The following is a 27,786-nucleotide window of genomic DNA, read 5'->3' on the forward strand; positions in this document are numbered from 1 at the left end:
CAGGATTTTTCAACACTGCTGTAATGGACCCATGTGGAAACACCCGTGGCTTCCAGCGTTGGTGTGTACGGGCTGATGACTGTGGCGTGCTGTTCCCATGTTAGAGGGAGCCAGCTCATGAGGCACTCATTCACCCCGCACAATGAGGCACTGTGCCAGACTAGCCCACTCTTGACAGCGAAAACACCCATAAAGATTAGTCCCGGGCAACTCTGTCCCTCTCTTTCTACCCTGCCTATGCCCTCCATCTCCCTTCCCCTTTACCCCTCACAAAGGGGATACAGACATAGGCGAGCGATGGAGGCGTGGGTTCGTATCCCACTTCTGACACCATGTCAACAAGTGCGCGCACACTGTATGGTGTATAAGCCATCATTCATAGTGTCACAGTACAATACATGTTAGTTCCACTCTACCACTAGTGCGACTACGTAATATAGGAAGTGAGTGTTAATATGCAGTGTTCAATAGGGTGGAGTTAGTGGTAGTTCATTACTCTGATTGGTTCACATGCAATAACCAATCTACAATTTCTTTATACAGTTGGCAAGAGGCAGAAATCCGAGCTAGTTCGAAATACTGCAGTCGGGAAGGAGAAATGTGCGTACTTCTTCTGGCAAGGCCGCCACTCCACTGTCAATGAGAAAGGGACCTCTGCACTGATGACTGTAGAGCTGGATGAAGAACGAGGAGCGCAGGCAAGTCAACACGTGTTCCATTTGTGTGAGCTTGTCGATGTGTGTCAATGGAATTGAAAAAAACGAGGAGCCGATGAAAAAATAATACTGTTCACTTTCTTGTAGAAGAGTTCAATTTTCGCAAAATATTGGCAAGCAGAAACCGCACCGCAGTTTCAAAAGAGGTGAAATTGCCAGTCGTAAAAATACCTCGGGGGGGGGAATAACGTATTTTAGTTTAGAGTTGCAGCATGGAAACAGGCCCCTCAGCCCACCGAGTCCGCGCCCACCAGCAATTCCACGTACACTAGTTCAATCCTACACGCTAGGGCCAATTTACAGAAGCCAATTAACTTACGGACCTGCACGTCTTTGGAATGTGGGAGGAAACCAGAGCACCCGGAGAAAACCCCATGCATTCACAGGGAGAACGTGCAAACTCCACACAGACAGTAGCTGAGGTCGGGATTGAACCCGGGTCTCTGGCGCTGTAAGACAGTAACTCTACCGCTGCACCACTGTGCCGCCCCACAGTGCAACATTTGTGCCATATCCTCAGTGACATCTTCAAAAACTGTTAAGTAAAGTCAAATATAATCTTAAACACCAACACTTAATTATCTTTTCCAAAAGAAAAAATTGCACCTCGGCTATTTCTTGGTTAACTCCAGTCACATTAAAGCCATAACTATTCCTTGATAATTAATTTGTCCATTTAAATTTAAACAACCCCATGGAATTTTTATTCAATTAACGACAAGTAAGAACTTGATATCAGAAGCAACAGCGTAGAATCTTGCTCAGTTGAGGGGCCCAACTAGGTTTCTTTGTGTTTCATCGACTGTATGCAACTGGAGTCAAGAGTGTTTTATCGTCATATGTCCCAGAACGCGAGAATGAAATTCTTACTTGCTGCAGCACAACAGAGATGTGAATATGTGAAAAATATACATCTTCCAGATGCGCTGGGATTCATCCTCAGTGATGTGATCTGTGGGTCATCGGGTGTTTCGGGTCTCACAACATCACACACCCTCGCCCAGGTGACCCAGCCGGGGTTGATCAGGTCCCGACTTGCGTCCCAGCAGCAACCGCCAACGGATCAGCCATCTTAATAACTACTCTGCAGGGGTTGGGAGACACTAGTGTGTGGAGGGACTGGGCTCTGTGGGGTGAGTCCTGGGCCGGGCTCCTCCTGCGTCTCACCAGGTTCAAGGCCTGTGCGCTGCACCTCTTTCTCCTTCTCCGAGCATTTCATTCTCGCCTGATGGATTTTTAGTCCACGGTGATTCATTAGGCTTTTCCGTAGCTTTGTTGGGTGTCTTTCTCACGAAAGACACAGACTGGGGTGCTAACCTACCCTGTCCTGGGTGCTGACTTTCCGTGCCGTCAACTGTCTCTCCAGTAGTAAACATAGTGCATAACGGGGGAAGATTTAAAAAAGTTCAATAAAAGACAAATATAATGCAGTGATAATATAGTCTTTTGCAGTTCAGAGCTCAGAGCTTCTTTGTTGTTGTGTTTAATAGCCCGATGGCTGTAGGGAAGTAGCTGTTCCTGAACCTGGACGTTACAGTTTTCAGGCTCCTGTACCTTCTTCCTGATGGCAGGGGTGAAATGAGTGTGTGGCCAGGATGGTGTGGGTCTCTGATGATTTTGGCTGGCAGTGGCTTTTTGAGGCAGTGACTTCGATAGATCTCTTCGATGGTGCGGAGGTCAGAGCCGGTGATGGACTGGGCAGTGGTCACAACTTTTTGTAGTCTTTTCCGTTCCTGGATGTTCAAGTTGCCGAACCAGGCCACGATGCAACGTCAGTTTGCTCTCTACCGTGCACCTGTAGACGTTTAGGAGAATCCTCTTCGACATACCGAATCTCCGTAATCTTCTCAGGAAGTAATGGAGATTTGGCTGGAGAGTGAGGAAGGAATAAACGCAAGGCTTGGTATCATGAAAGGTTTTACTTTTGCTTTTGTCGTTGATGACAACACGTTTGCTTATACATTATACTTTTTATGTCCTTAAATTTTAATCTCCCCACTCAAGTTTAATAATTTCAAAAAAAAGACACAAAGTGCTGGAGCATAGTTTAGTTTATTTTATTTAATTTATTGTCACAATACAATACAATACAATACCTTTTATTTGTCATTTGAACCTCACATGAGGTTCAAACGAAATTTGGTTTCTGCAGCCATACAAGAAAAGAACCAAGACACACACCAACACAATTCACACAAACATCCATCACAGTGAATCTCCTCCTCACTGTGATGGAAGGCAAAGTCTTGCCTCTCCCCTGCTCTCCATTCCTCTCCCGAAGTCGAGGTCAAAGGCCCCGGCGGGCGCTAGCAAGTCCACGGCCATTCAAAGCCACGCCGGGCGATATAAGGCCCTGCCCCGGGTCTTGATGTTGGAGCCCCCGGCAGGCGCTAGCAAGTCCGCGGCAATTTAAAGCTGCGCCGGGCGTTGTAAGGCCCCGCTCCAGGTCACTCTGAACCCCGCAATTCGAGCGGGAGAAGTCGCCGTTGCCGGTGCCCCGCAAAGCAGTCTCCCACCAGGGACCCGCGGGCTCCCGGTGTCACCATCCACCGTCACGTGTGCCGAGGTACAGTGAAAAGCTTTTGTTGCGCGCTAACCAGTCAGCAGAAAGACAATACGTGATTACAATCAAACCCCGTGACGCTCCCCACTGAGAGACAATAGACAATAGGTGCAGGAGTAGGCCATTCGGCCCTTCGAGCCAGCACCGCCATTCAATGTGATCATGGCTGATCATCCCCAATCAGTACCCCGTTCCTGCCTTCTCCCCATATCCACTGACTCCACTATCTTTAAGAGCCCTATCTAGCTCTCTCTTGAAAGTATCCAGAGAACCAGCCTCCACCGCCCTCTGAGGCAGAGAATTCCACAAACGTACAACTCTCTGTGAGAAAAAGTCTCCTCGTCTCCGTTCTAAATGACTTACCCCTTATTCTTAAACTGTGGCCCCTTGTTCTGGACTCCCCCAACATCGGGAACATGTTTCCTGCCTCTAACGTGTCCAAACCACTTAATAATCTTATATGTTTCAATAAGATTGCCTCTCATCCCCCAGCGCAAGGATGTCCACTCCGCCCTTGTCATGAAGGTACCGATGACCATTACAATCGATCTCTTTACCACGTATAGCAACATAAGGGAATAAAGTTTAGTGTAAGGTAAAGCCAGCAAAATCCGATCAAGGATAGTCTGAGGGTCACCAAAGTGGTAGATAGTAGTTCAGCGGTAACTCAGCAGGTTAGGCAATATCTCTGGAGATCGTGGATAGGTGACGTTTCTGTTGGGACCCTCATTCAGGCTGATTCTGGTGGAGAGGGGGGGGGAGCTAGAGGGGAGGATAAAACCTGGCAAGCGATAGATGAGGGGGGAATTTGATCGGCAGATGGTTGGACAATGACCTGAGATGAAAAGTATCACAAAAATGTGCGAGTTAAGGATTGAAGTTTGTTAAGCCAGAGGAAGTAATATACATTGAGGGTGGGAGGGGGGGGGGGAAGAAATGTACGTATCCAGGTGTGGCACAGGGAAGAGAGGGGGGAAAGGGGTGGTGCTTGTAGGTTAGTTACCTAAAATTGGAGAATTTAGTGTTTCTACCATTAGTTTGTAAGCTACCCAAGTGGAAGATGATGTGCCACTCCTCCAGTTTGAATGTGGCCTCACTGGCAATGGAGGTGGCCAGCTCTGAAAGATCAGTATGGGACAGACACAAAATGCTGGGGTAACTCAGCGGGACAGGCAGCATCTCTGGAAAGGAATGGGTGACATTTCAGGTCGAGACCCTTCTTCAGCATGAGAGTTAGGGGAGTGGGGACATCGAGATATGGAATGGTAAGGTGTGAAAACAAGATATCAAAGAGACGAAGATCAAGGAAAATGTAGAATAGATCATTGATAACTAGGGGAAGTTAACAACGAAGCATACAAAGATAAAATTTAATCAGGAGGACATTCAATAGACAATAGGTGCAGAAGTAAGCCATACTGCCTACCTCAAATTTGGAGACCAAAGCTGCACACAGTACTCCACGTGTGGTCTCACTAGGGCCCTGTACAACTGCAAAAGGACCTCTTTGCTCCTATACTCAACTCCTCTTGTTATGAAGGCCAACATGCCATTCGCTTTCTTCACTGCCTGCTGTACCTGCATGCAGACTGGTCAGAGAACTAGTATGGGGGAGGGATGGAGAGGGAAAGAAGGATTACTTGAAGTTAGAGAAGTCAATGTTCATACCGCTGGGGTGCAAACTGCCCAAGCGAAATATGAGGCGCTGTTCCTCCAATTTGCGTTTGGCCTCACTCTGACAATGGAGGAGGTCTAGGAGACAGAAAGGTCAGTGTGGGTGTAATTATGCTCCTATAGCTAACCTCCCTTAGTCTAGTTCCGTAAAACACAGAGTCAAACACTGGACAACTAAACATTAGTTTATGAAACAATAACGAATTCCCTATATGATATCTAACCACCGCGGGACCGATCCTCGTCTCTGCTTGTCCAAGCCCTTCAGCCTCGTGCAAGCAGATACTTCCAAAAGGTTACGCAGTCCCAAGCGCTCCTCCAGAAGATTGACAACGATCCTCGTGGGGGTTACCTTTTATAGGTCATCGGACCCTGCGGGGTAGAACTACATGGGGGTGGCAGCCCCTACAAACCAAACGCAGATACCGATTACATTAAAGTGTTATTGACAGTTCCCCAATCCAATTACAAACCACCCATTACAATGTTTCTGCAGAAGCTTCTGGAAGGAAGTCAATTAATCAAGTAATGCAACATTCACCCAGGGAGTATAAACAATTCAAACAAGGCTTCACACTTCAGCCAATCATCAAATAGTAACACAAACACCTTGCAACATTATTAACAGTATTTACAATCCCTCTGCAGCCGGCCAATCATGCTAATGCATCTGCAACACCTTTGAGCTCCTCTGCAAAGTCCTCATACATTTTAACAATAGAGAGGACAGCTGGATCTTTTCTTATCCTGCATATCAATCTAGACTTGCTGGCGCCAACCCACACCCTTTAGCTTTTCACAGACGGAGGACAACCAGGCCCTGCAGATGCAAAGATCCTCCATTTTATAATAACTCTAATTTAGTCAACATTGACATGGTACATTGACAGTTAAAATGGTTAGCAACTATTTACTAACTGGTGTAATAATTTCATAACTGGTGATAAGTCACCCTTTTATGAATGCCTTTGCACTTTTACCCATGACTTTTTAATTGCATTAGTTAAGGGCCTGTCCCACTGTACGAGGTAATTCAAGCCTGATTTACATCGGTGAGACCAAGCGTAGGTTGGGCGACCGTTTCGCCGAACACCTCCGCTCAGTCCGCAATAACCTACCTGACCTCCCGGTGGCTCAGCACTTCAACTCCCCCTCCCATTCCCAATCCGACCTCTCTGTCCTGGGTCTCCTCCATTGCCAGAGTGAGCAACAGCGGAAATTGGAGGAACAGCACCTCATATTCCGTCTGGGGTCCTTGCGTCCTTATGGCATCAACATTGAATTCTCCCAATTTGGCTAGCCCGTGCTGTCTCCTCCCCTTCCTTCACCCTCTAGCTGTCTCCTCCCACCCTCCCATCCGCCCACCCTCGGGCTCCTCCTCCTCCTCCCTTTTTCCTTTCCCCACCCCCCATCAGTCTGAAGAAGGGTTTCGGCCCGAAACGTCGCCTATTTCCTTCGCTCCATAGATGCTGCTGCACCCGCTGAGTTTCCCCAGCAATTTTGTGTACCTGAGGTAATTCAAGAGTTCTCCCAAGTTTCCCCTGATTCGAACTCGGAGAATTACGGTAATAGCCGCTCATTGGTACTCGTGCCTCTCGTGGACATTTTACAACATGTTGAAAAAACGTCACAAGCTTACCGCATTTCCCGAGTACCTGCCGTTAGCGTTACGAGCCGCTAAGAGACGCCCCGAGCTCCGATGTACCCGCTACGTACATGCTAAGTAGTTACCACGAGTTTGATTTTTTTTTTTAACTCGGGAGAGTTCTTGGGTAAACTCGTATAGTGGGACAGGCCCTTTACTCCTGAATAACTGCAGAACTGTAGTAGCTTATTATCAGAATATGAAATTGTAGTCAATTAAAAATGATTTTGTGGAAATGATTAACTGTCCTGTAAAAGAGTTGATTGATATGCAAGGTTTAATATAAGCACTCAAATATTAATCGACTTTTATTTTATGCCTTGTGTCATTTCAGGTGCAAGTTCTTCAGGGGAAGGAACCACCCTGTTTCTTGCAGCTGTTTCGGGGAGGAATGATTGTGCACGCTGGAAAAAGAGAGGAGGAGGAAGAAAGCTTGCAAAGTAAAGACTTCAGGCTTTGTAGTTTGTTAGAGGTTTCACTCGAGTGTATAATCACTGTTGCCTGGATCAGAGACAGTAGACAATAGGTGCAGGAGTAGGCCATTCGGCCCTTCGAGCCAGCACCACCATTCAATGTGATCATGGCTGATCATCCCCAATCGGTACCCCGTTCCTGCCTTCTCCCCATATCCCCTGACTCCGCTATCTTTAAGGGCTCTATCTAACTCTATCTTGAAAGCATCCAGAGAACCTACCCAACCGCCCTCTGAGGCAGAGAATTCCACAGACTCACAACTCTCTGTGTGAAAATGTTTTTCCTCATCTCCGTTCTAAATGGCTTATTCTTAAACATTTAGTGCAAGGTAAAGCCAGCAAAGTCCAGTCAAGGATATTCCGAGGGTCACCAAAGAGGCAGATGGTAGCTCAGCACTGTTCTCTGGATGTGGTAGGATGATTCATGTTATAATATGGGCCTAAGTTATAATTCAATTCAATTCAATTCAAATTTATTGTCATTGCACAGATACAAGTATAGGTACAACGAAATGCAGTTTAGCGTCTGGTCATAGTCATAGTGCAAGATAGGAATTTAAAAAAATACAGAACAAGCATACAGTAGAGTAAGAAGAGTACTGGTTAACAATGTGGATGGAGAGACCAAAGATATCTAGCGACGGGACTCCGAGTTCAGCAATGTAAGTGTGTTGTTGAAGAAGCTGTTCCTCATCCTGCTAGTTCGAGACCTGAGGCTCCTGTACCGCCTCCCTGATGGGAGGAGGGCAAACAGTCCATGGTTAGGGTGAGAGGGGTCCTTGATGATCTTCCCGGCCCGTCTCAGACACCGTTTGCGGTGGAGGGCATCCATGGCAGGGAGCGGGGCACCAATGATGTACTGAGCGGTTTTCACCACCCGTTGCAGTGCCTTCCTGTCCGCTACAGTGCAGCTGCTGTACCATACCGTGAAGCAGGTGGTCAGGATGCCTTCGATGGTACAGCGGTAAAAGTTGGTCAGGATCTGGGGGGACAGGTGAGCTTTCTTGAGCCTCCTCATGATGTAAAGGCGCTGCTGCGCCTTTTTGATCAGCTTGGTGGTATTGAGGGACCAGGACAGATCCTCCGAGATGTGTACCCCGAGGAATTTGTAGGAATATGAATGAGCTTCTCGCTACCCTTGTGTGTTTATGTTTTTGGTCACTTCTGCACCAATCTTGTGCCAGTTGTATTGGAGTTTCCTTTTTTGTTCCCCCTGCCTTCACTGTTTCAGACCTCAGTCCATGCGTGGTGAGATTGCCACTGTGAGCTGCAGTGGATCAGCTGAGTTACAGAGTGTAGGAAGGAACTGCAGATGCTGGTTTAAACCGGAGATAAACACAAAATGCTAGAGTAACTCAGCGGTGGGGAGAAAGCAGCATCCCTGGAGAAAAGGAATAGGTGACTTTTCGGGTCGAGACCCTTCTTCAGACTGAGAGTCAGGGTATATAGAGAGATGTAGAACACATGAATGAAAGATGTGCAAAACAGTAACGATGAGAAAGGAAACGCCATTGTTAGCTGTGGGCTAGATGAAAATGAGTTACAGAAAATGAGACTCAACAAGACGACTTTGAAGCTGGTACGACTTGGGTGGGGGAGGGATGGAGAGAGAGGGGATCCCAGGGTTACTTGAAGTTAGAGAAATCAATATTAATATCGCTGTGTTTCAACCCTCTATATCACTCTCTATTTCACCATCTGTATCTCTGGTTACCCTTTTCCCTGGCTCTCAGTCTGAAGAAGGGTCTCGACCCAAAAAGTCACATATTACTTTTCCCCAGAGATACTGCCTGACCCGCTGAGTTATTCCAGCACTTTGTGCCCACCTTCAGCTGAGTGGCAATGTTCCACAAGGATGGCACATTGCTACTTGTCAGAGAGCAGCTATGCTGACCTGCAATGACTTAACGCAGATGTTACAAGTGAATACCTTTTGCTGATATCCCCATAGATGGTGTGACATAACATTAAGAGAGGCTTTCATCACTCACGTGTGCTTTGTGTCTGGGTGGAGCTGAGAGTATTTTATTGTCCAAACTTTCAATATGATTTAATAGCTTCACCAGAACCACACAAGAAATCTATAATGTCTGAACCGATAGGAAAGATTCAATCTAAGGGGGCCCAATGAGGGGGAGAAATAGTAAAAGTCTGATAGACTTTTACTATTTGTACTTCATGTACAGCTTTCTAGTTTTAGTTTAGAGATATACAGCGCAGTAAACAGGCCCTTCAGCCCATCGAGTCCTCGACGACCAGCGATCCCCGCACACTAGCACCATCCAACACACACAAATCCAGTAAAGTCCGATCAAAGATAGTCCGAGGGTCTCCAACGTCACCAAGGCAGTCAAGACACACCATGAACAATTTACAATTTTACCAAGCCAATTAACCCGCAACCCTGCACGTCTTTGAAGCGTGGGGGAAACCGGAGCACCCGTAGAAAACCCACGCAGATCACGGGGGGAAGGTACAAACTCCGTACAGGCAGGCACCCGTGGTCAGGATCGAACGCGGGTCTCTGGCGCTGTAAAGGGCCTGTCCCACTATACGAGTTTACCCAAGAGCTCTCCCGAGTTTAAAAAAAAATCAAACTCGTGTTAGGTACGTAGAATGTACGTAGCGGGTACGTCGGAGTACGGGACGTCTCTTAGCGGCTCGTAACGCTAACGGCAGGTACTCGGGAAACGCGGTAAGCTCGTGAAGTTTTTTCAACATGTTGAAAAATGTCCACGAGAGCCCCGAGTACCTACGAGCGGCTATTACCGAAATTCTCCGAGTTCGAATCAGGAGAAACTCGGGAGAACTCTTGAATTACCTCGTACAGTGGGACAGGCCCTTTAGGCAGCAGCTCTACCTCTGCCCCACCGTTCCGCCCTGTTGACTCTGCTTACAATCTGTCCCAGTTTTTTTTAAAGTGTACTAATTTCTGAAGAAGGAATCCTGCAGTGCTGATTTCAATCTGCTCTCTGATACTGCCCTCTGCAGGTGACTGGCGGTTGTACTGTGTGCGCGGAGAGCTTCCACTGGAAGGGGTCCTGATTGAGGTCGCTTGCCATTGTAGCAGCCTCAGATCCAGGATCTCAATGATCCTGCTCAACGTCACCAAGGCAATCATCTATCTATGGCATGGCTGCAAAGCACAGCCACACACAAGAGAAGTAGGAAGGACGGAAGCAAGCAAAATCAAAGAATTGTAAGTAACACTCCCAAACTGCATTCAGTAGATCATTTTCTTTTTAAGAATGAGTGGATTTATTTAGTTTAGTTTACAGATACAGCGCGGAAACAGGCCCTTCGGTCCACCGAGCCCACACCGACCAGCGATCCCCGCACGCTAACACTATCCTGCACACACTAGGGGCAATTTTTACATTTATACCAAGCCGATTAACCTACAAACCTGCACGTCTTTGGAGTGTGGGAGGAAACCGAAGATCTCGGAGAAAACCCACGCAGGTCACGGGGAGAACGTACAAACTCCGTATAGACAGCACCTGTAGTCAGGACCAAACCCAGGTCTCTGGCGTTGTAAGGATGCAACTCTACCGCTGCGCCACCATGCCACCCCTACCGTCAATCCAATTTTTTTGTTGAATGCAACATTTCAAATTTTAACAAATATTAAGTATTCTTTGTGGAAGGAAACCACATCTTTGTTAAATATGTTCTCAGTAATCGGATGATTTTATTAGGCATTCCTAATCGGCTCGTAAAGATTGTCAGAGCTTCCTTTGACCGTAGACAGTTCAGTTTAGTTTATTGTCTTTGTTGCGTGCTATCCAGTCAGCGGAAAGACAATACATGATTACAATGAAGCTATTTACAGTGTATAGATACATGATAAGGGAATAAGGTTTACTGCAAGGTAAATCCAGTAAAGTCTGATCAAAGATAGTCCGAGGGTCTCCAACGAGGTAGGTAGTAGTTCAGGACTGCTCTCTGGTTGTGGTAGGATGATTCAGTTGCCTGATAACAGCTGGGAAGAAACTGTGCCTGAATCTGAAGGTGTGCGTTTTCACACTTCTATATCTTTTGTCCGATGGGAGAGGGGAGAAGAGGGAGTGGCCAGGGTGCGACTCGTCCTTGATTATGCTGCTGGCCTTGCCGAGACAGCGTGAGGTGTAAATGGAGTTAATGGAAGGGAGGTTGCTTTGTGTGATGGTCTGGGCTGCGTCCACAATTCGCTGCAATTTCTTGCGGCCTTGGATGGAGCTGTTCCCAAACCAAGCTGTGATGCATCCTGATAAAATGCCATCTATGGCGCATCTGTAGAAGTTGGTGAGAGTTGATGGGGACATGCCGAACTTCCTAAGCCTTCTAAGGAAGTAGAGGCGTTGGTGTGCCTTCTTGGTCGTTGCTTCAATATGGGTGGTCTAGGAGATGTTGTTGGTGATATTGACTCCTAGGAGTTTGAGGTTTCCAACTATCTCTACTTCAGCACCGTCAATGCAGACTGGGGTGTGTGGACAGCTTGACTTCCTGAAGTCCATCACTATCTCCTTTGTCTTGCTGACATTGAGTGTCTTGGAAGACAGTGCTTCCATAAGATTAGACACAAGAAGCCGGAGTAACTGAGTGGGTCAGACCGAATCTCCGGAGATAAGGAATAGGTGACGTTTCGGGTCGAGACCCATGGTAAGTAAAGAAAGGGGTTTCATGCCATGAAGTGCCCCAAAGAAATGAAATTCCAATCTTCCTGCTCGTGTTCTCTGCGGCTGATTTTAGCGTTGAAGTAACCATGGGGAGCTAATACCTATTGCTGTCACAATGAAAATGCAAATTACTAAGAATCTGAAACAGAATATGCTGAAGGTGTCCTTTTGTGGAGAGAATTAGTGTTGCCAGCTAAGTTTAATGCCCCATTAAAACAGATGGAGCAGCCTGATATATATTTCAGTACGAGATGATGGGGTCTCAATGTTGTTGAGTCTGCAAAACCTAATCCCATCCATACATCTGTCCAAATGCCTTTTCAACGTCGTAATTGTATCCACATTGATAGCTTCTCCTGGCAGCTCATTCCAGATACGCTCCACCCTCTGAGTGAATAAGTTCCTTCAGAGGTCTCTCTTAAATCTCGCCCTTCTACCCTTAAAGCCGTTGCCCACCAGTTTTTTAATCCTCGTCCCTGTGATGAAGGCCGTGAGCGTTCCTTTTACCCATGCTTCTCGTGGCCTTGCACACCTCAACAAGATCATCCATCAGTGTCTTACGTTCCAAAGAAGAAAGTCTCAGCCTATTTCGCACAATTTCCAACTTAAGGCAGCATTTAAGGTGAGTCAGCATTTCTGGAGAGAAAGAATGGGCGACGTTTCGGGTCGAGACCCTTCTTCAGACCCTTCTCCATTCCTCCTGAGATGCTGCCTCACCCGCTGAGTTACTCCAGCATTTTGTGTCTACATTCCATTTAAACCAGCATCTGCTGTTCTTTCTTACATGCAATGACGACCTTTCCCTAGCTGAGCCTCCAGAACTTTAAGTGTGATCTCACCAACGACGTGTACAGCTGCATCATGATGTCCTGACTTTTGTACTCAATACCCTTCTCAATCAATGAAGAAGCCAAATTCCTTCCTCACATCACTGTCCAACTGATTCACCATTGACTGTGTAAGGTCTGCCGATGTTTCAGACAATAGACAATAGGTGCAGGTGCAGGAGTAGGCCATACGGCCCTTCGAGCCAGCACCGCCATTCAATGTGATCATGGCTGATCATCCCCAATCAGTACCCCGTTCCTGCCTTCTCCCCATATCCCCTGACTCCGCTATTTTTAAGAGCCCTATCTAGCTCTCTCTTGAAAGTATCCAGAGAACCGGCCTCCACCGCCCTCTGAGGCAGAGAATTCCACAGACTCACAACTCTCTGTGAGAAAAAGTGTTTCCTCATCTCCATTCTAAATGGCCGACCCCTTATTCTTAAACTGTGGCCCCTGGTTCTGGACTCCCCCAACATCGGGAACATGTTTCCTGCCTCTAGTGTGTCCAAACCCTTAACAATCTTAAGATGATTTGACATAGCAAAGTGCACATCTTCCCAAATGATCATGATCTTGATGTAAACTTAGTTTGCCTTCCTCACCGCCTACTACACCACTTATTTTGACGTGACCCTTCATGTCAAATCGTTAATGTATCTAACAAGCAACAGCAGAGCCAACACCAAGCCCTGCAGCACTCCGCCGGTCTCAGCCTCCAACCAGAGAAGCAACCCTCTACAACAGAGCGGCACAGTGACGCAGTTGGTGCAGCCTCACAGCGTCTGAGACACCAGGTCGATCCTGACCTCGGGCACTGTCTGTGTGGAGTCTGCACGTTCTCCCTGTGGCTGCGCAAGTTTCCTCTGGGTGCCTCAGTTTCCTCCCTCATCCCAAAGGCGTGCGGGTGTGCGGGTTAATTGCCGTAAATCTCTGCAAATTGCCCAGAGTGTGTAGGGAGTGGATGCAAAAGTGGAATAACATAGAACAAGTGTGAATGGGCGATCGATGGTTGGTTTGGGCACGATAGGCCACAGGGCCTGTTTCCATGCTGTATCTCTAAAAGCTAAATAAAAACTACCCGTTGATCTATTTTCTTCCAAGCCAATTTCAAATCCAAATGACTAGCTCACCCTGTATCTTATTTGAGGCTGATAAACAGCAGTGGAGCCAGTTTAGGACATGCTCTGAGCTGGAGGTATCATCAGATTTAATATGACTTATCAATTTCAGCTTCTGCTCAATTCCAAATAATTGTTAATTATCCCAAGTACTAACTGTTCCGCTTACAATAAAATAGCTGTTTACACAAAGTGCAAACATTACCACCTAAATTGGTTGATCTTACAAGAAAATTAACGAGCTGCTTAATTATTGAATTAATTTCAGACCGATTATCATCCTGCTGTGTCACTGTGACTTACATTTCACATCCTTTAATTGGAGATTTTAGGTTGCATTGGATGCAAGAGGCAAATTGATGTTGAGGGAAGTCTGAAAGATTTGATTATCATTTAGTTTAGATATCCAGCGTGGAAAGCGGCCCACACTGACCATTCAACAACCATCTATGCTGATCTTACACTCATTCCATTTTACACGTTCCACATCCCCGTTAACTCGACCCAGATTTTATCACTTTTCCACACTCAGTCCATACGTTTATGGAGTGTGGGAGGAAACTGGAGGACCTGAAGAAAATCCTCACACGGAAAACATGCAAACTCCACACAGACAATTATTGAATCCAGATGTGTAGGAAGGAACTGCAGATGCTGGTTTACACTGAAAATAGACACAAAATGCTGGAGCAACTCAGTGCGACAGGCAGCATCTCTGGAGGGAAAGAATGGATGACGTTTTGGGGTCGAGACCCTTCTTCAGAATGAATCCAGATCACTGAAACTGTAAGGCTGGGACTTTATTACAGTTGTATAAGAGGTTGGTGAGATAACACTTGGTATTGTGTATGAAGGAACTGCAAATGCTAGTTTACATCGAAGATAGACACTAAATGCTGAAGTAACTCAGCGGGCCAGGCAGCATCTCTGGAGAGAAGGAACGGGTGACGTTTCAGGTCGAGACCCTTCTTCAGACTGAAGCGCCACTAAATGTGCCGCAGTGCTGCCCTCTAATTTGCCATGGGACAATTAAGTGTTCTGAATGGTTCTATATAATGCTATGATATTTCTTCAACTGATTTTGTATATGTATTTACCCTTTGCGAGACTACCCCACACTGACATGACCTTATTGTAGTTTAGTTTAGTTTAGAGATACAGCATGGGAACAGGCCCTTCGGCCGATCTAGTCCACGCCGACCAATGTTCCCCGCACATTGACACACGCTAGGGGCAATTTCAATTTACACCAAGCCAATTAACGTTCAAACCCGTACGTCTTTGGAGTGTGGGAGGTAACCGAAGATCTTGGAGAAAACCCACGCAGGTCACGGGGAGAACCTACAAACTCCGTACATTCAGCACCCGTAGTCTGGTTGGAACCCGGGTCTGTGGCACTGCAAGAGCTGTAAGGCAGCAACTCTACCGCTGCGCCACCGTGCCGCCCATGTTCTGCAGATGGAATTGAACCAGTGTGTTTTTTAATTTAAATGGATCCCAGAGTTTCTATGTTTTCTTGTTCAGATGTCCACTGGAGACGGGCCTGCACAGTAGTAGCAACGTCACCATACATGAATGTGAAGAAGGGTCTGAAGCTGTGGCTTTCTTTGAAGCGTTGGGACGGAGAGATCGTAAAGCCTACGACTGCATGTTGCAAGGTAACCCGTCAGCTCCCATAATGTGAAGTACATCTAAGGATCAAAATTGATGGAATTCAGGAGTAAATAAGTTTTCCGCTGTTGCCGTCTCAATTTTTTATTGATTGATATTGGCGGGAGGGAGGCAAAAATAAACAAGCTCAGTGCATTACTGTAGACGTTGGACCCATTATTATCACAATATCAAATCTAGCAAGGTATGTGCACAAACTACAAGAGGGTATTGATGATGGAAAATGTAACTTTTAATTTAAGTTATGAAATCTTGAATATACATATAGATATACATTGAGCTTTAATTCTATTCTGATCAAATGTTAGTTATAGAGTACAATGTGTATGCATATATATTTATTAATGTATTTATTAATCATCTATTTATTAATGTGTTATAATTAATTAAATATATATATATATATATATATATATTTAATGTACTGATTCCAAATACATATAATGTGTATATATAATGTAGGCATATAATACATATGGAATTAGAACATTAAATATATATTTAAGAAATATATTAATAAATATTTGATTTTACACACACACATACACACACACACACACACACACACACACACACAATCTCTCTCACTCTCACACACACACACACACACACACACACAATCTCTCTCACACACACACACACACACAATCTCTCACACACACACACAATCTCTCTCACACACACACACACACAATCTCTCACACACACACACACACACACACAATCTCTCTCTCACACACACACACGCACACACACACAATCTCTCTCTCACACACACACACACACACACACACACACACACACACACACGTGAATTCAGTACATTAAATTTGCCATATTAATACCTAGCAGCTTTGGAAAATTAGGGTCACATTGCCTTCAAGCTCGGGATCACGTTTGAAAATAAATAGAAATTGCAATTTATATAGCACCTTTTATTTAAAGTAAGTGAAATGCTCCAAGGTGCTGCATAGCGGTACATAGTCAAACACAAGCCAACAGTCCAGCACAGACGAGGGTGACATCAGTACGTTGTGAATCCAAACCAGCTGCTCTGAATTGGAGACCGAGTGCTTGCCTATTATTGATGCCGTGCACTGAATGAAACGTACTGTCCAGTTGCTAAGATGAAGATTAATGGGCCTGTCCCACTTAGGCGACTTTTTAGGAGACTGCAGGAGACTATGCGGTCGACGGAGTGTCGCCTGTACGATCGTGATTAGTCTCCCCGGTCGCCCAAAGAGTCGTAACGTCTTAATCGTCGCCGAAAATTTTTCAACATGTTGATAGTTTTTCGGCGACCTTGTGTTTGATGTCAAATGAGCGTAGCTTGACGTAGGTGCTGTCTTAAGTTGTCATCAGGTTAATGTAGGCAGTCGTAGGTTGTCGACAGGATGTCATCGGTTGTCACCGGTGCTAACTTCGGTGAGTTCCAATGCCGTATTTGCCGGCAGTCGCCTAAAAAAATCGCCTACCCATTAGTCCAGTCGCCGGTTTTTCAGCGACCTGCTACGACTATGACAGTCGCCGAAAAAAATCGCCGACATGGGACAGGCCCTTAAAGGTACAAAATGCTATCTTAATGTGAGCAGAATAGACTCCCCACACTCAAAATTGCTGAAAATGATAATAATTCGTTCCTTCACTTATGCAAACTTACCGCCAGCACTAAAATAATTTGGACACCTTCAAGAGACAAGTCAAGAGAGTTTATTGTCTTATGTCCCAGATAGGACAATGAAATTCTTGCTTTGCATCAGCACAACGGAATATAGTAGGCACGAATAGATTTTGAGATTGAGATTTGTGCCTGAAATGCACCATGTTGGGATGGTTCATTCTCTATTTTTGTTACATGTGCTCTCTCACCCTCATTAGCCTTGCGTTTAGAATGTCCATGGCTTTTATTTAAAAAATGATGATTTCTACCTGTTGAGGTTGAAAACTAAAACGCACTATTTTGTTCACAGATCCTGGAAAATTCAACTTCACTCCTCGACTCTTTCTCCTCTGTAGCTCATCTGGAGAATTCATTGCCACCGAGTACTTGTATCCTGCAAGAAATCCTGATATGGTGAATTCAATGCCATTTTTGCAAGAAGATCTGTACACGGCTCCACAGCCAGGTTAGTTGATCTATGCAGCAGCTTCTCAATGCCACAAAGACTTACCCAATTTGGTCAGGAAGGAACTGCAGATGCTGGTTTTAAACCGTAGATAGACACCAAATGCTGGAGTAACTCAGCGGGACAGGCAGCATCTCTGGAGAGAAGGAATGGCCGACGTTTCAGGTCCGAAGAAGGGTCTCGACCCGAAACATTGCTCATTGCTTCTCTCCAGAGATGCTGCCTGTCCCGCTGAGTTAAGGCCCTGTCCCACTTACGTGTCCTTGGCACGCAAATTACGCGACCTCGTCGTCGCGTTGTGGCGCACAGGCATCGTGTGGCCGCGCGGGGCTGGTTCCACTGAGAAGCGCGGAGGGGTATGGAGTTGTGCTCCGAAATTTTGTAGCGAACGAAATCTTCGCGCGCCACTGGCCTGTGGTGTAACTGATGGCCAAAGTGGGACAGGCCCAAGACCCTGGCGCGACGCAACATCTCACCTCCAACAGCAGCAGAAGCAGCCAAACGATCGCCGAGCTCGGCCTGGGGCTCACGGCCGTTGTGGTCCGGATCCGCCCCAACCTACTCCCAGAGCGGGGCCAAGAAAATTGTAGACACAAAATGCTGGAGTAACTCAGCGGGACCGGCAGCATCTCTGGAGAGAAGGAATGGATGACTTTTCGGGTCAAGACCCTTCTTTCAGACTGAAGAAGGGTCTCAACCCGAAACATCACCCATTGCTTATCTCCAGAGATGCTGCCGGTCCCGCTGAGTTACTGCAGCATTTTGTGTCCATCTTCAAATGACGTCATGTGCTCCAGACGGCTGTGCGGACGCATGAAGTCGCGCGGGACCGTCGCGCCACAACGCGCCCACTGAGGTCGCGTAATTAGCGTGCCAAGGACACGTAAGTGGGACAGGGGTTTAACTCCAGCATTTTGTGTCTATCCAATTTGGTTATTTAGGCTCAGAACAGAAAATAGTTGGTGTCGTTTCAACTGATTCTTTTTGAAAGGACCAGCTAATTTGGAATGGAATGGTAGGTAATATGATTAGCTCTGCTTGGCAGAGATTATAAACAAACCATGCAAGACAACATTGTAGCTGACGTTTGGTGGGAAGATGTTTCAGATTCAGCTGACTTACAGGATGCGAGATGGGGGATGGATATTTTGATGTTTTGCTGAAATACTGAAAGGCTTTTAGAGAGTCACCTCTAGAGCGGCACGGTTGCGCAGCGGGCACAGCTGCTGCCTTACAGCGCCAGAGACCCGGGTTCTATCCCGACTACGGGTGCTGTCTGTACGGACTTTGTACGTTCTCCCCGTGACCAGCGTGGTTTTTCTCTGAGATCTTCGGTTTCCTCCCACACTCCAAAGACGAACAGGTTTATAGGTTAATTGGTTTGGTATAAATGTAAATTGTTCCTAGTGTGTGTGTGTGTGTGTGTGTAGGATAGTGTAAGTGTGCGGGATCCACTGGTCCGTGCGGACTCGGTGGGCCGAAGTGCCTATTTCCGCGCTGTATCTCTAAACTAAACCTCGATATGCAGGAAGTGAAGGGATACGGATCAAGTCAAGTCAAGTCAAGTCAAGTTTATTTGTCACATACACATACGAGATGTGCAGTGAAATGAAATTGGCAATGCTCACGGACTTTTGTGCAAAAGACAAACAACCAAACAACCAAACAAACTATAAACACAATCATAACACACATATTCTTTTACATAATAAACAATGGAAGGAAAAACGTTCAGTAGAGTTAGTCCCTGGTGAGATAGGCATTTACAGTCCGAATGGCCTCTGGGAGGAAACTCCTTCTCAACCTCTCCGTTCTCACCGCATGGCAACGGAGGCGTTTGCCTGACCGTAGCAGCTGGAACAGTCCGTTGCAGGGGTGGAAGGGGTCTCTCATGATATTGTTGGCTCTGGAGTTGCACCTCCTGATGTATAGTTCCTGCAGGGGGGCAAGTGAAGTTCCCATAGTGCGTTCGGCCGAACGCACTACTCCCTGCAGAGCCTTCTTGTCCTTGGCAGAGCAATTCCCAAACCAGATGCAATGGGAGGAGATTAACTTGCCATAATGTTCGGCACGGTCATTGTGGGCCAAAGGGTCGGCTCCTGAGCTGTGCTGTTCAATATTTATGATAACGCAGATGGAATGTAAAGGAAACTGCTGCAAGGATCCAAATAGACCTTTCACAATGTAAGCTTTCTATTCATGTGATGTATTTATTAGCAGCATAATGCTAATAAATGCATTGGAAAGGTGGTAAATATTAATGTTTAATCTCTCTGTGAAGGCGTTTTTACGGTGCATCTCAAGGTGAATAGTACCATCATCACATGCTCACACACAGGCCGATCATAGTTGGCTGTCATCCGAGAACCCACCTTTTGTGGGGGAAATCAAATTTTCACTTCTGTTTTGATAGTTTTGAGCTCCAGCTCCAGAACATTCTAGAACATTGTGAAGAGTCAACGACCCAAAGAAGCGCAATCTAAAAATGTGGCTATGTACAACGTTGCATAAAATCAATGGGCATTCATAATATCTTACATCTTTAGATTCTGAGATCCATCTGCTGCTACTTGGAATGAATGCCCATTAGTCAAGGGTGTATTTTTGAAAACTGTTATATCAAATTATCTGCCTTTGCAAATGAATTATAGTTCAGAAATAAGCACTGCAATTCATTGGAAGAACTGGATTTTACTTTGAAAAAATACCGTAAAATAACCGTATCAGATTTCAATAATTGGCTGAAAGACACAAATGCACAATTGTTAAAATGAAACCAATCTGGGAAATACTTGAACATCCCATAACGTAATATAAATCATAATTTATTCGTCATATATTCCGCCGTGTGTTGTTTAGTTGTAAAAGTTTGTTTATCTTAGAGGTTTATAGTGCAGTTTTGTAAGAATAATTAAGGCAGGAATTTTCATTAAAATAGATCACCCTTGCAGTTTCAAAACATTGAATTTGATAAGTAGTCGGATTGCTTTCAGAAGAAATAGAAAGTTTAAATCTGCTTACAATGTAAATTGTGTGAATTGTTTTGTTGAACTTTTTAACAAATAATTATTCTATAGAGTCTTACAGCGTGGAAACAGGCCCATCAGCCCAACTTACTCATACCGGCCAACATGTCTCATCTACATTAGTCCCACTTGCCCGTGTTTGACCCATATCCCTCCAAACCTGTCCATGTACCTGTCTAACTGTTTCTTAAACGTTGGGATTGTCCCTGCATCAACTATCTCCTCTGGCAGCTTGTTCCATACACCCACCACCCTTTGTGTGAAAAATCTGCCCCTCTGAATCCTATTAAATCTTTTCCACTTCAACTTAAATCTATGTCCGTTACTGAATTTCCCCTCCTCTGGGCAAGAGACTCTGTGCGTCTATTTGATCTATTCCTCGAGTCCTGGCAAGATCCTCATAAATCTTCTCTGCACCCTTTCAAGCTTGGCAACATCTTTCCTCTAACATGGTGCCCAGAACTGAACACAATACTCTAAATATGGCCTCACCAATGTCTTATACAACTGGAACATGACCTTCCCACATCTATACTCAATACTCTGACTGATGAAGGCCAATGTGCCAAAAGCCTTTTGGACCACCATATCTTCCTGCGACTTCACCTTCAAGGAACCATGCACCTGTACTCCTAGATCCCTCTGCTCTACAACACTACCCACAACCGTGCCATTCACTGTGCAGGCCCTGCCCATGTTAGACTTCCCAAACTATTGATCATTCTAATGTTTGTAATTCCGCTTCTCATTGGATTTTAGGAATTATTTAGCATGGGTTTCAAGAAGCCTTCAGTTCAATGACGTATAAAATGCTTATATATTCTGTGTGCAGCTTTATTCCTGGTGGACAATCACCATGAGGTATACCTCTGGCAGGGCTGGTGGCCGACGGAAAATGAAATAACAGGCTCTGCCCGCATCCGCTGGGATACAGATCGGAAATGTGCCATGGAGACAGTGTTACAATACTGCAAAGGTACGCCTGTGACATTCTCCTTTGTAAATGACTATTGGAGTTCACTGGCTGTAATCTACATGCCAGGGAGAGTATTAGTGGTTTCTCTTTAGCTGCTTATTCATGGCCTCCCCCGTCCCCCTCCCCTCATCATAAGGTCATAAGTGGCCATTCGGCCCATCAAGTCTACTCTGCCATTCAATCATGGCTGATCTATCTCTCCCTGCTAACCACATTCTCCTGCCTTCTCCCCATAACCTCTGACACCCGTCCTAATCAAGAATCTATCTATCTCTGCCTTAAAAATATCCATTGTCTTGGCCTCCACAGCCTACTGCGGCAAAGAATTCCACAGATTCACCGCCATCTGACTAAAGAAATTCCTCCTCATCTCCTTCCTAAAGGAACGTCCTTTAATTCTGAGGCTGTGACCTCTGGTCCTAGACTCTCCCACTAGTGGAAAAATCCTCTCCGCATCCACTCACTACAGGCCTTTCACTATTCGGTTAGTTTCAATGAGGTACCCCCTCATCCTTCTAAACTTCAGCGAGTACAGGCCCAGACGCTCATCATAGGTTAACCCACTCCTTCCTGGGATCATTCTCGTAAACCTCCTCTGGACCCTCTCCAGAGCCAGCACATCCTTCCTCAGATATGGGGCCCAAGATTGCTCACAATACTCCAAATGCGGCCCGACCAGCGCCTTTCAGAGCCTCATCTTATTGCCATACCCATTGTCCTGCATATTAAGCTGTAATTTTTGTCTCGGGTGATTTCAATTACAATTGTGGTCTAACATGCGTTGACTTTCCATTGTTTGATCACAGTAAAGAACCCAAAGAAACCACCAAAGTCCTACCTGATCCACGCGGGTTTTGAGCCACTGACGTTTACGAACATGTTTCCCAGCTGGGAGCACAGGGAAGATGTGGCAGAGATCACCGAAAAGGTGTGAAGAATTTCATCAATTTTTTATATAAAATAATATTATAAATCCAAAATTTATAATAATCTAAAATTTTAATTGTTAAAATTAAAAAATATATTGATATGTTTTAACATTTTAATAAACTGTAGGGTTTTTAAATATTGTTATGTTTAATAAATAATATTTATTATTAATTGGATGTTTGCGACTATCCCAAATGTGTCGCCCATGTGGGTTGCTCAAAATTCATCTTTTTAATTTTTTCCCAATGTTTGTAAATCCTAGGAAGCTGATGCCTGCAATAAAATAATTTTGGTGGAGGATGTATTGCACAAGCTGTGCCAGACACAGTACCCGCTGGAGGAACTTCAAGCCCGGCCCCTGCCAGAGGGAGTTGATCCATTGAAGCTTGAAATTTACCTGACGGATGAAGACTTTGAGGTAAAGTCTGTGCTCACCTTTCACACGGCTGCAATGAAGGGTGTGTGGGGACCAGCTGTGAAAGATGCTAAGTTGCATTAATGACTAGTTTCACGTTCAGCCTTTTTTCAAAATACCTTTTCCATTACTTCTTCGAGCTGGCATCACATATTGTGGATCACTTCCCTACTTTAGTTTAGAGATACAGTGCAGAAACAGGCCCTTCGGCCCGCCGAATCCGCGCCGACCAGCGATCCCCGCACACGAACACTATCCTGCACGCACTGGGGACTATTGGCACGTATACCAAGCCAATTAACCCTCAAACCTGTACTCGTTGGAGTGTGGGAGGAAACCGAAGATCTCTGGGGAGAACGTACAGGCTCTGTGCAGACAGCACCCGTTGTCGGGATCGAACACGGGCCTCAGGCACTGCAAGCGTTGTGAGGCAGCAACTCTACCGTTGCGCCAACATGCCCCCCTCTTGTTAATATAATGGCATTGAGTTTTTAAATTAAAACTACACTGGGCCTGTATTCACTGGAGTTTAGATGTGGGGAGGATGTTTCCACCAGTGGGAGATTCTAGGACCAGAGACCGTAGCCTCCGAATAAAAGGACGTACCTTTAGAAAGAAGATAAGAAGATTTCTGACTAGAGGGTGGTGAATTTGTGGAAGACATTGCCACAGAAGGCTGTGGAGGCCAAGTGCATGGATATTTTTAAGGCAGAGATTGTCACATTCTTGATTAGTACTGTCAGGGGTTATGGGGAGAAGGGAGGAGAATGGGGTTGAGAGGGAAAGATAGATCAGCCATGATTGAATGGCGGAGTAGACTTGATGGGCCGAAATGCTTAATTCAGCTCCTAGACTTATGAGTTTTGCTGCTTGCAGCACCTATTGTAGCTCCCTTTGTTGCAATACTGTCCACCATTCTCTCATTCTTTCTCTGTATTTAACTGTGGTGAGTCAATGACATTTATTCTTGCCATAGTTTAACATGCCGATGAAGGCAATACACGCACAAAATAAAATAATTATTATTCTGATTGCATAAATTAATAACTGAAATACTTGTGCAAAACCAATTCATAATATCAGTGTTTCTAAGATGGCTTCCTTTTTCCAAAGCAATAGTTTCCCCTCTAGCATAATGGATCGAGATCTTGGCCAAACCCACTCCATTTCCTGACCTGTTCCTCTCGACTTCCCCTCCCCCTTCCCAGTTCTCCGACCAGTCTTACTATCTCCGACTACATTTTATCTCTGTTTGCTTTGTTGTTACCTTCTCCCAACTAACAATGATCTATTCTACATTTTCCTTGATCTCCATTCTCTTTGTCCTGCTTTCACACCTTACACTTCCTTATATATACCCTTCCTTATCTATGTACCTCTCACCCCCCCTGAAATCAGTCTGAAGAACGGTCTCGACTCGAAACGTCACCCTTTCCTTCTCTCCAGAGATGCTGACTGTCCCGCTGAGTTACTCCAGCATTTTGTGTCTATCTTCGGTTTAAACGATCATCTGCAGTTCCTTCCTACAAGACTCAGTACATTGTTGCTTCTATTCTTCTCATGCACACCATTCTGGCAGCCTCACTTTCTCTCCTCTCCTCACGCCCTCAATACTGTCACCAATGCTGTACCTTCCTACTCATCTCCAATAGTCTGTTGAACCACGATCTCCATTCACCAAGTAGGAACCAACTCAAGTGGGCAATTAGATGGACCAAACGATACAACTGCAGTAGGACCTCCTTGCTCCTAAACTCAAATCCTCTCGCAATGAAGGCCAACATGCCATTGGCTTTCTTCATTGTCTTCTATACCTGCATGCTTACTTTCAGTGATTGATGTACAAGCACACCCAGGTCTCGTTGCACCCCCCCCCCCCCTTCCCCTTATCTGACACCATTCAGATAATAATCTGCCTTCCTGTTCTTGACACCAAAGTGGATAACCTCATATTTATCCACATTGTACTGCATCTGCCATGCTTCTGCCTGCTCACCCAACCTATCCAAGCACCCTGCAGCCTCATAGCATCCTCCTCACAGCTCACACTGCCACCCAGCTTTGGGTCATCCGCAAACTTGGAGATGTTACATTTAATTTCCTCGTCTAAATCGTTAATATATATTGTAAATAACTCGGATTCCAGCACCGAGCCTTGCGGCACCCCACTAGTCACTGCCTGCCATTCTGAAAAGGACGCATTAATTCCTACTCTTTGCTTCCTGTCTGCCAACCAGTTCTCTCTCCATGTCTATACCCTAACCCCAATACCATGTGCTCTAATGTGGCCCACTAATCTCTTGTGTGGGACCTTGTCAAAGGCTTTTTGAAAATCCAGATACTCCCCATCCACTGACTCTCCCTTATCCATTCTACTTGTTACATCCTCACAAAATTCCAAAAGGTTAGTCAAGCATGATTGCCCCTTCATAATTCCATGCTGACTTTGACCGATCCTGTCACCTGCTTTCCAAATGCGCTGCTATAACATCTTTAATAATCGACTACAGCAGCTTCCCCACTACCGATGTAAGGCTAACTGGTCTATAATTCCCTGTTTTCTCTCTCCCTCCTTTCTTAAAAAGTGGGGTTACATTGGCTACCCTCCAGTCCACAAGAACTGACCCAGAGTCGACAAAACATTGCAAAATGATCACCAATGCATTTGCGATTTCTAGGGCCACCTCCTTGAGAACTCTGGGATGCAGACCATCAGGCCCTGGGGATTTATCTGCCTTCAGCCCCAACAGTTTACCTAACACCATTTTCTGACTGATGTGGATTCCCTTCAGTTCCTCCCTCCCACTCCTCGGTCCCCTAGTATTTCCGGGAGATTGTTTGTGTCTTCCTTAGTGAAGACAGAAACAAAGTGCTTGTTTAACTGTTCTGCCATTTCCTTGTTTCCCATTATAAATTCACCTGTCTCTGATTGTAAAGGACCTACATTCGTCTTCACTAATCTTTTCCTTTTTACACACCTATAGAAACAGTTTTTATATTTTCCGCAAGCTTTCTTAATTAACCCCTTTGTCCTCCTCTGTTGAGTTCTAAATTTCTCCCAGTCCTCTGGCTTGCCGCTTCTTCTAGCCAATTTATATGCCTCTTCCTTGACTTTAACACTATCCTTGACTTCCATCGTCAGCCACGGTTGAGCCGCCTTCCTAGGTTTATTTTTTCGCCAGACAGGGATGAATAATTTCTGGAGTTCATCCATGCGATCTTTAAATCTTTGCCATTACATCTCCACTGTCAACCCTTTAAGTATAATTTAAGTTAAAGTGTTTGGCAACCGGGAGATCAGGTAGGTCCAGGTGGACTGAAACCAGGTTTATTTTTTCAGTTAAAACCAGGTTTAGTTTTAATTCCATGTGACAGCAGCCCGGCCTAAATCCTAATGAGAGCAACCTGCGGGAAAAATTATCTGCAGATTCCTGTTCGTTTTGTGTCGAACAATTTGCTGGGGTCGATCCTTTGTTTTTCTAGTTTATTTAATTTTTTAATCCCCATTTAATGTCTTTAATGTTTCTAGTTTATTAGCTTTGCAATATTTTCTACCCCATGTGCAGCTAAGTGAATGAAGTTTAACTTTGCGATGTGTTCCCTTTACAGACCGCGCTGGAAATGACAAGAGAGGAATTCAGTGACCTGCCCTCCTGGAAACAAGTTAAGCTGAAGAAAGCAAAAGGACTGTTTTGAGCAATTTGTCGAACGGGACATTTTTTAAAAATTTTGAAAGAACAAAAAAAAAACTTGCTTAACGCTAGAGCTTTTTGCAGAAGATCACGTCAACATCCGTGATCTGATCAGTGGAACATGGAATTACAAATAAATTGCACATTCAGGGCAGTGATGCCTTTGTTGTGGGTGGGAGGGGGGGGGGGAAATCTTGTCAGTTTTTTTTGCATGTTACGGGAAGCTCTCTGGGTTTTAACAGTATTGGCATAATAAAATAGTGCTGTCATATGCGTTGGACTTCCGAATGCACTTAAGAGCGACAGTTGCTATTCAACAATATCCTGCCTATCTATGTATCTTGAAGGCGATATATTTTGTAAAGTGTTACTTTGTGTGTAGCAGATAGTAAATCATAAAGAGTTTATATTTATATAATAATACAATACGAAAAGTGACTATGGTTTAATGATGAAATATTTAAATTGTTAATGACATTATATTCACTTTAGACGACCTTAGCATTAACCAGAAATTACAATAGATCATTGAAGCAAGCTGCTTGTACTGAGATTAAAACAGCACAACAAGTAGTTTTCTTTGCATTCTGATAATCATACAGTTGTCTACAGGCACCGAAACGTGCCATCAGTACTGTTCAGTGCTGCAATTGAACAATATGTATTTATGGTATGAATTAATGGAAAAACTGCGCAAATCAAGTAACTTTTTATGTGAATCTACAAAAAATGTATAGTGCCTTGTTTTTGTGTACAGTTTCTACTCCTTAGCAGATGTCTGAATTTTGATGGAAGCAGCAGTTCAGAAAGAAAAGGCCTCATTCAGTGAACTTGTAATCTGGGGGATGTAAGAGTCTCTGTTTATAATACGCATCGGCCGAACAAACCTTTTTTTTTGGTGATACAATTTAGAGAAATAAAAGTTGACGATTGGATTTTTATTTCCTGGGGTATGTTTCTCTGGCAGCTTGTTCGCGGAGCATTCTGAAAAGCGAAACGGAGCTCGTGAGTCCTGTTCCGTGAAGAACATTTCCTTAAAATAGCTGAATGCTGCAACTCTCTGGAGGCAATTGATCCTGATCAAAGTACAATCACAATCAGCGCATTTGAATTCCACTATCGTAGGCAGTCGTTCAAGTTCCACTGGTCTCCCCCTTGATGGCATTTAATGCCAACTCACTCTTAATTGCTTGCTCAGTGAAATAAGGGCCTGTCCCACTTGGGCGTCATTTGCGCGCGAAGATTTTGTGAATCCCAAAATCCTGGGGCACTGGGC

At 45.1% G+C, this 27,786-nt stretch overlaps 1 protein-coding gene across 2 annotated transcripts in view; it reads left to right on the forward strand.

Moving 5' to 3' along the window:
- The window catches only part of svil (supervillin), a 181,808-nt gene extending 154,357 nt beyond the window's left edge, over positions 1–27,451 (forward strand). Inside the window, exons 33-41 of one of the 2 annotated variants that reach the window (XM_033045191.1) lie at positions 544–698; positions 6,933–7,038; positions 10,063–10,270; positions 15,199–15,332; positions 17,316–17,471; positions 21,330–21,473; positions 22,280–22,401; positions 22,666–22,821; positions 26,428–27,451. In XM_033045191.1, the coding sequence (XP_032901082.1) occupies positions 544–698; positions 6,933–7,038; positions 10,063–10,270; positions 15,199–15,332; positions 17,316–17,471; positions 21,330–21,473; positions 22,280–22,401; positions 22,666–22,821; positions 26,428–26,514 (1,268 nt within the window). In that variant the 3' untranslated portion in view covers positions 26,515–27,451. Of the gene's footprint in view, positions 1–543; positions 699–6,932; positions 7,039–10,062; positions 10,271–15,198; positions 15,333–17,315; positions 17,472–21,329; positions 21,474–22,279; positions 22,402–22,665; positions 22,822–26,420 lie in introns of both variants that reach the window. The other variant, XM_033045198.1, reaches the window with a different exon arrangement.
- The last annotated feature ends 335 nt before the right edge of the window (positions 27,452–27,786 follow it).

Source organism: Amblyraja radiata, chromosome 2, assembly GCF_010909765.2.
Source record: "Amblyraja radiata isolate CabotCenter1 chromosome 2, sAmbRad1.1.pri, whole genome shotgun sequence".
Classification (NCBI taxonomy): domain Eukaryota; kingdom Metazoa; phylum Chordata; class Chondrichthyes; order Rajiformes; family Rajidae; genus Amblyraja; species Amblyraja radiata.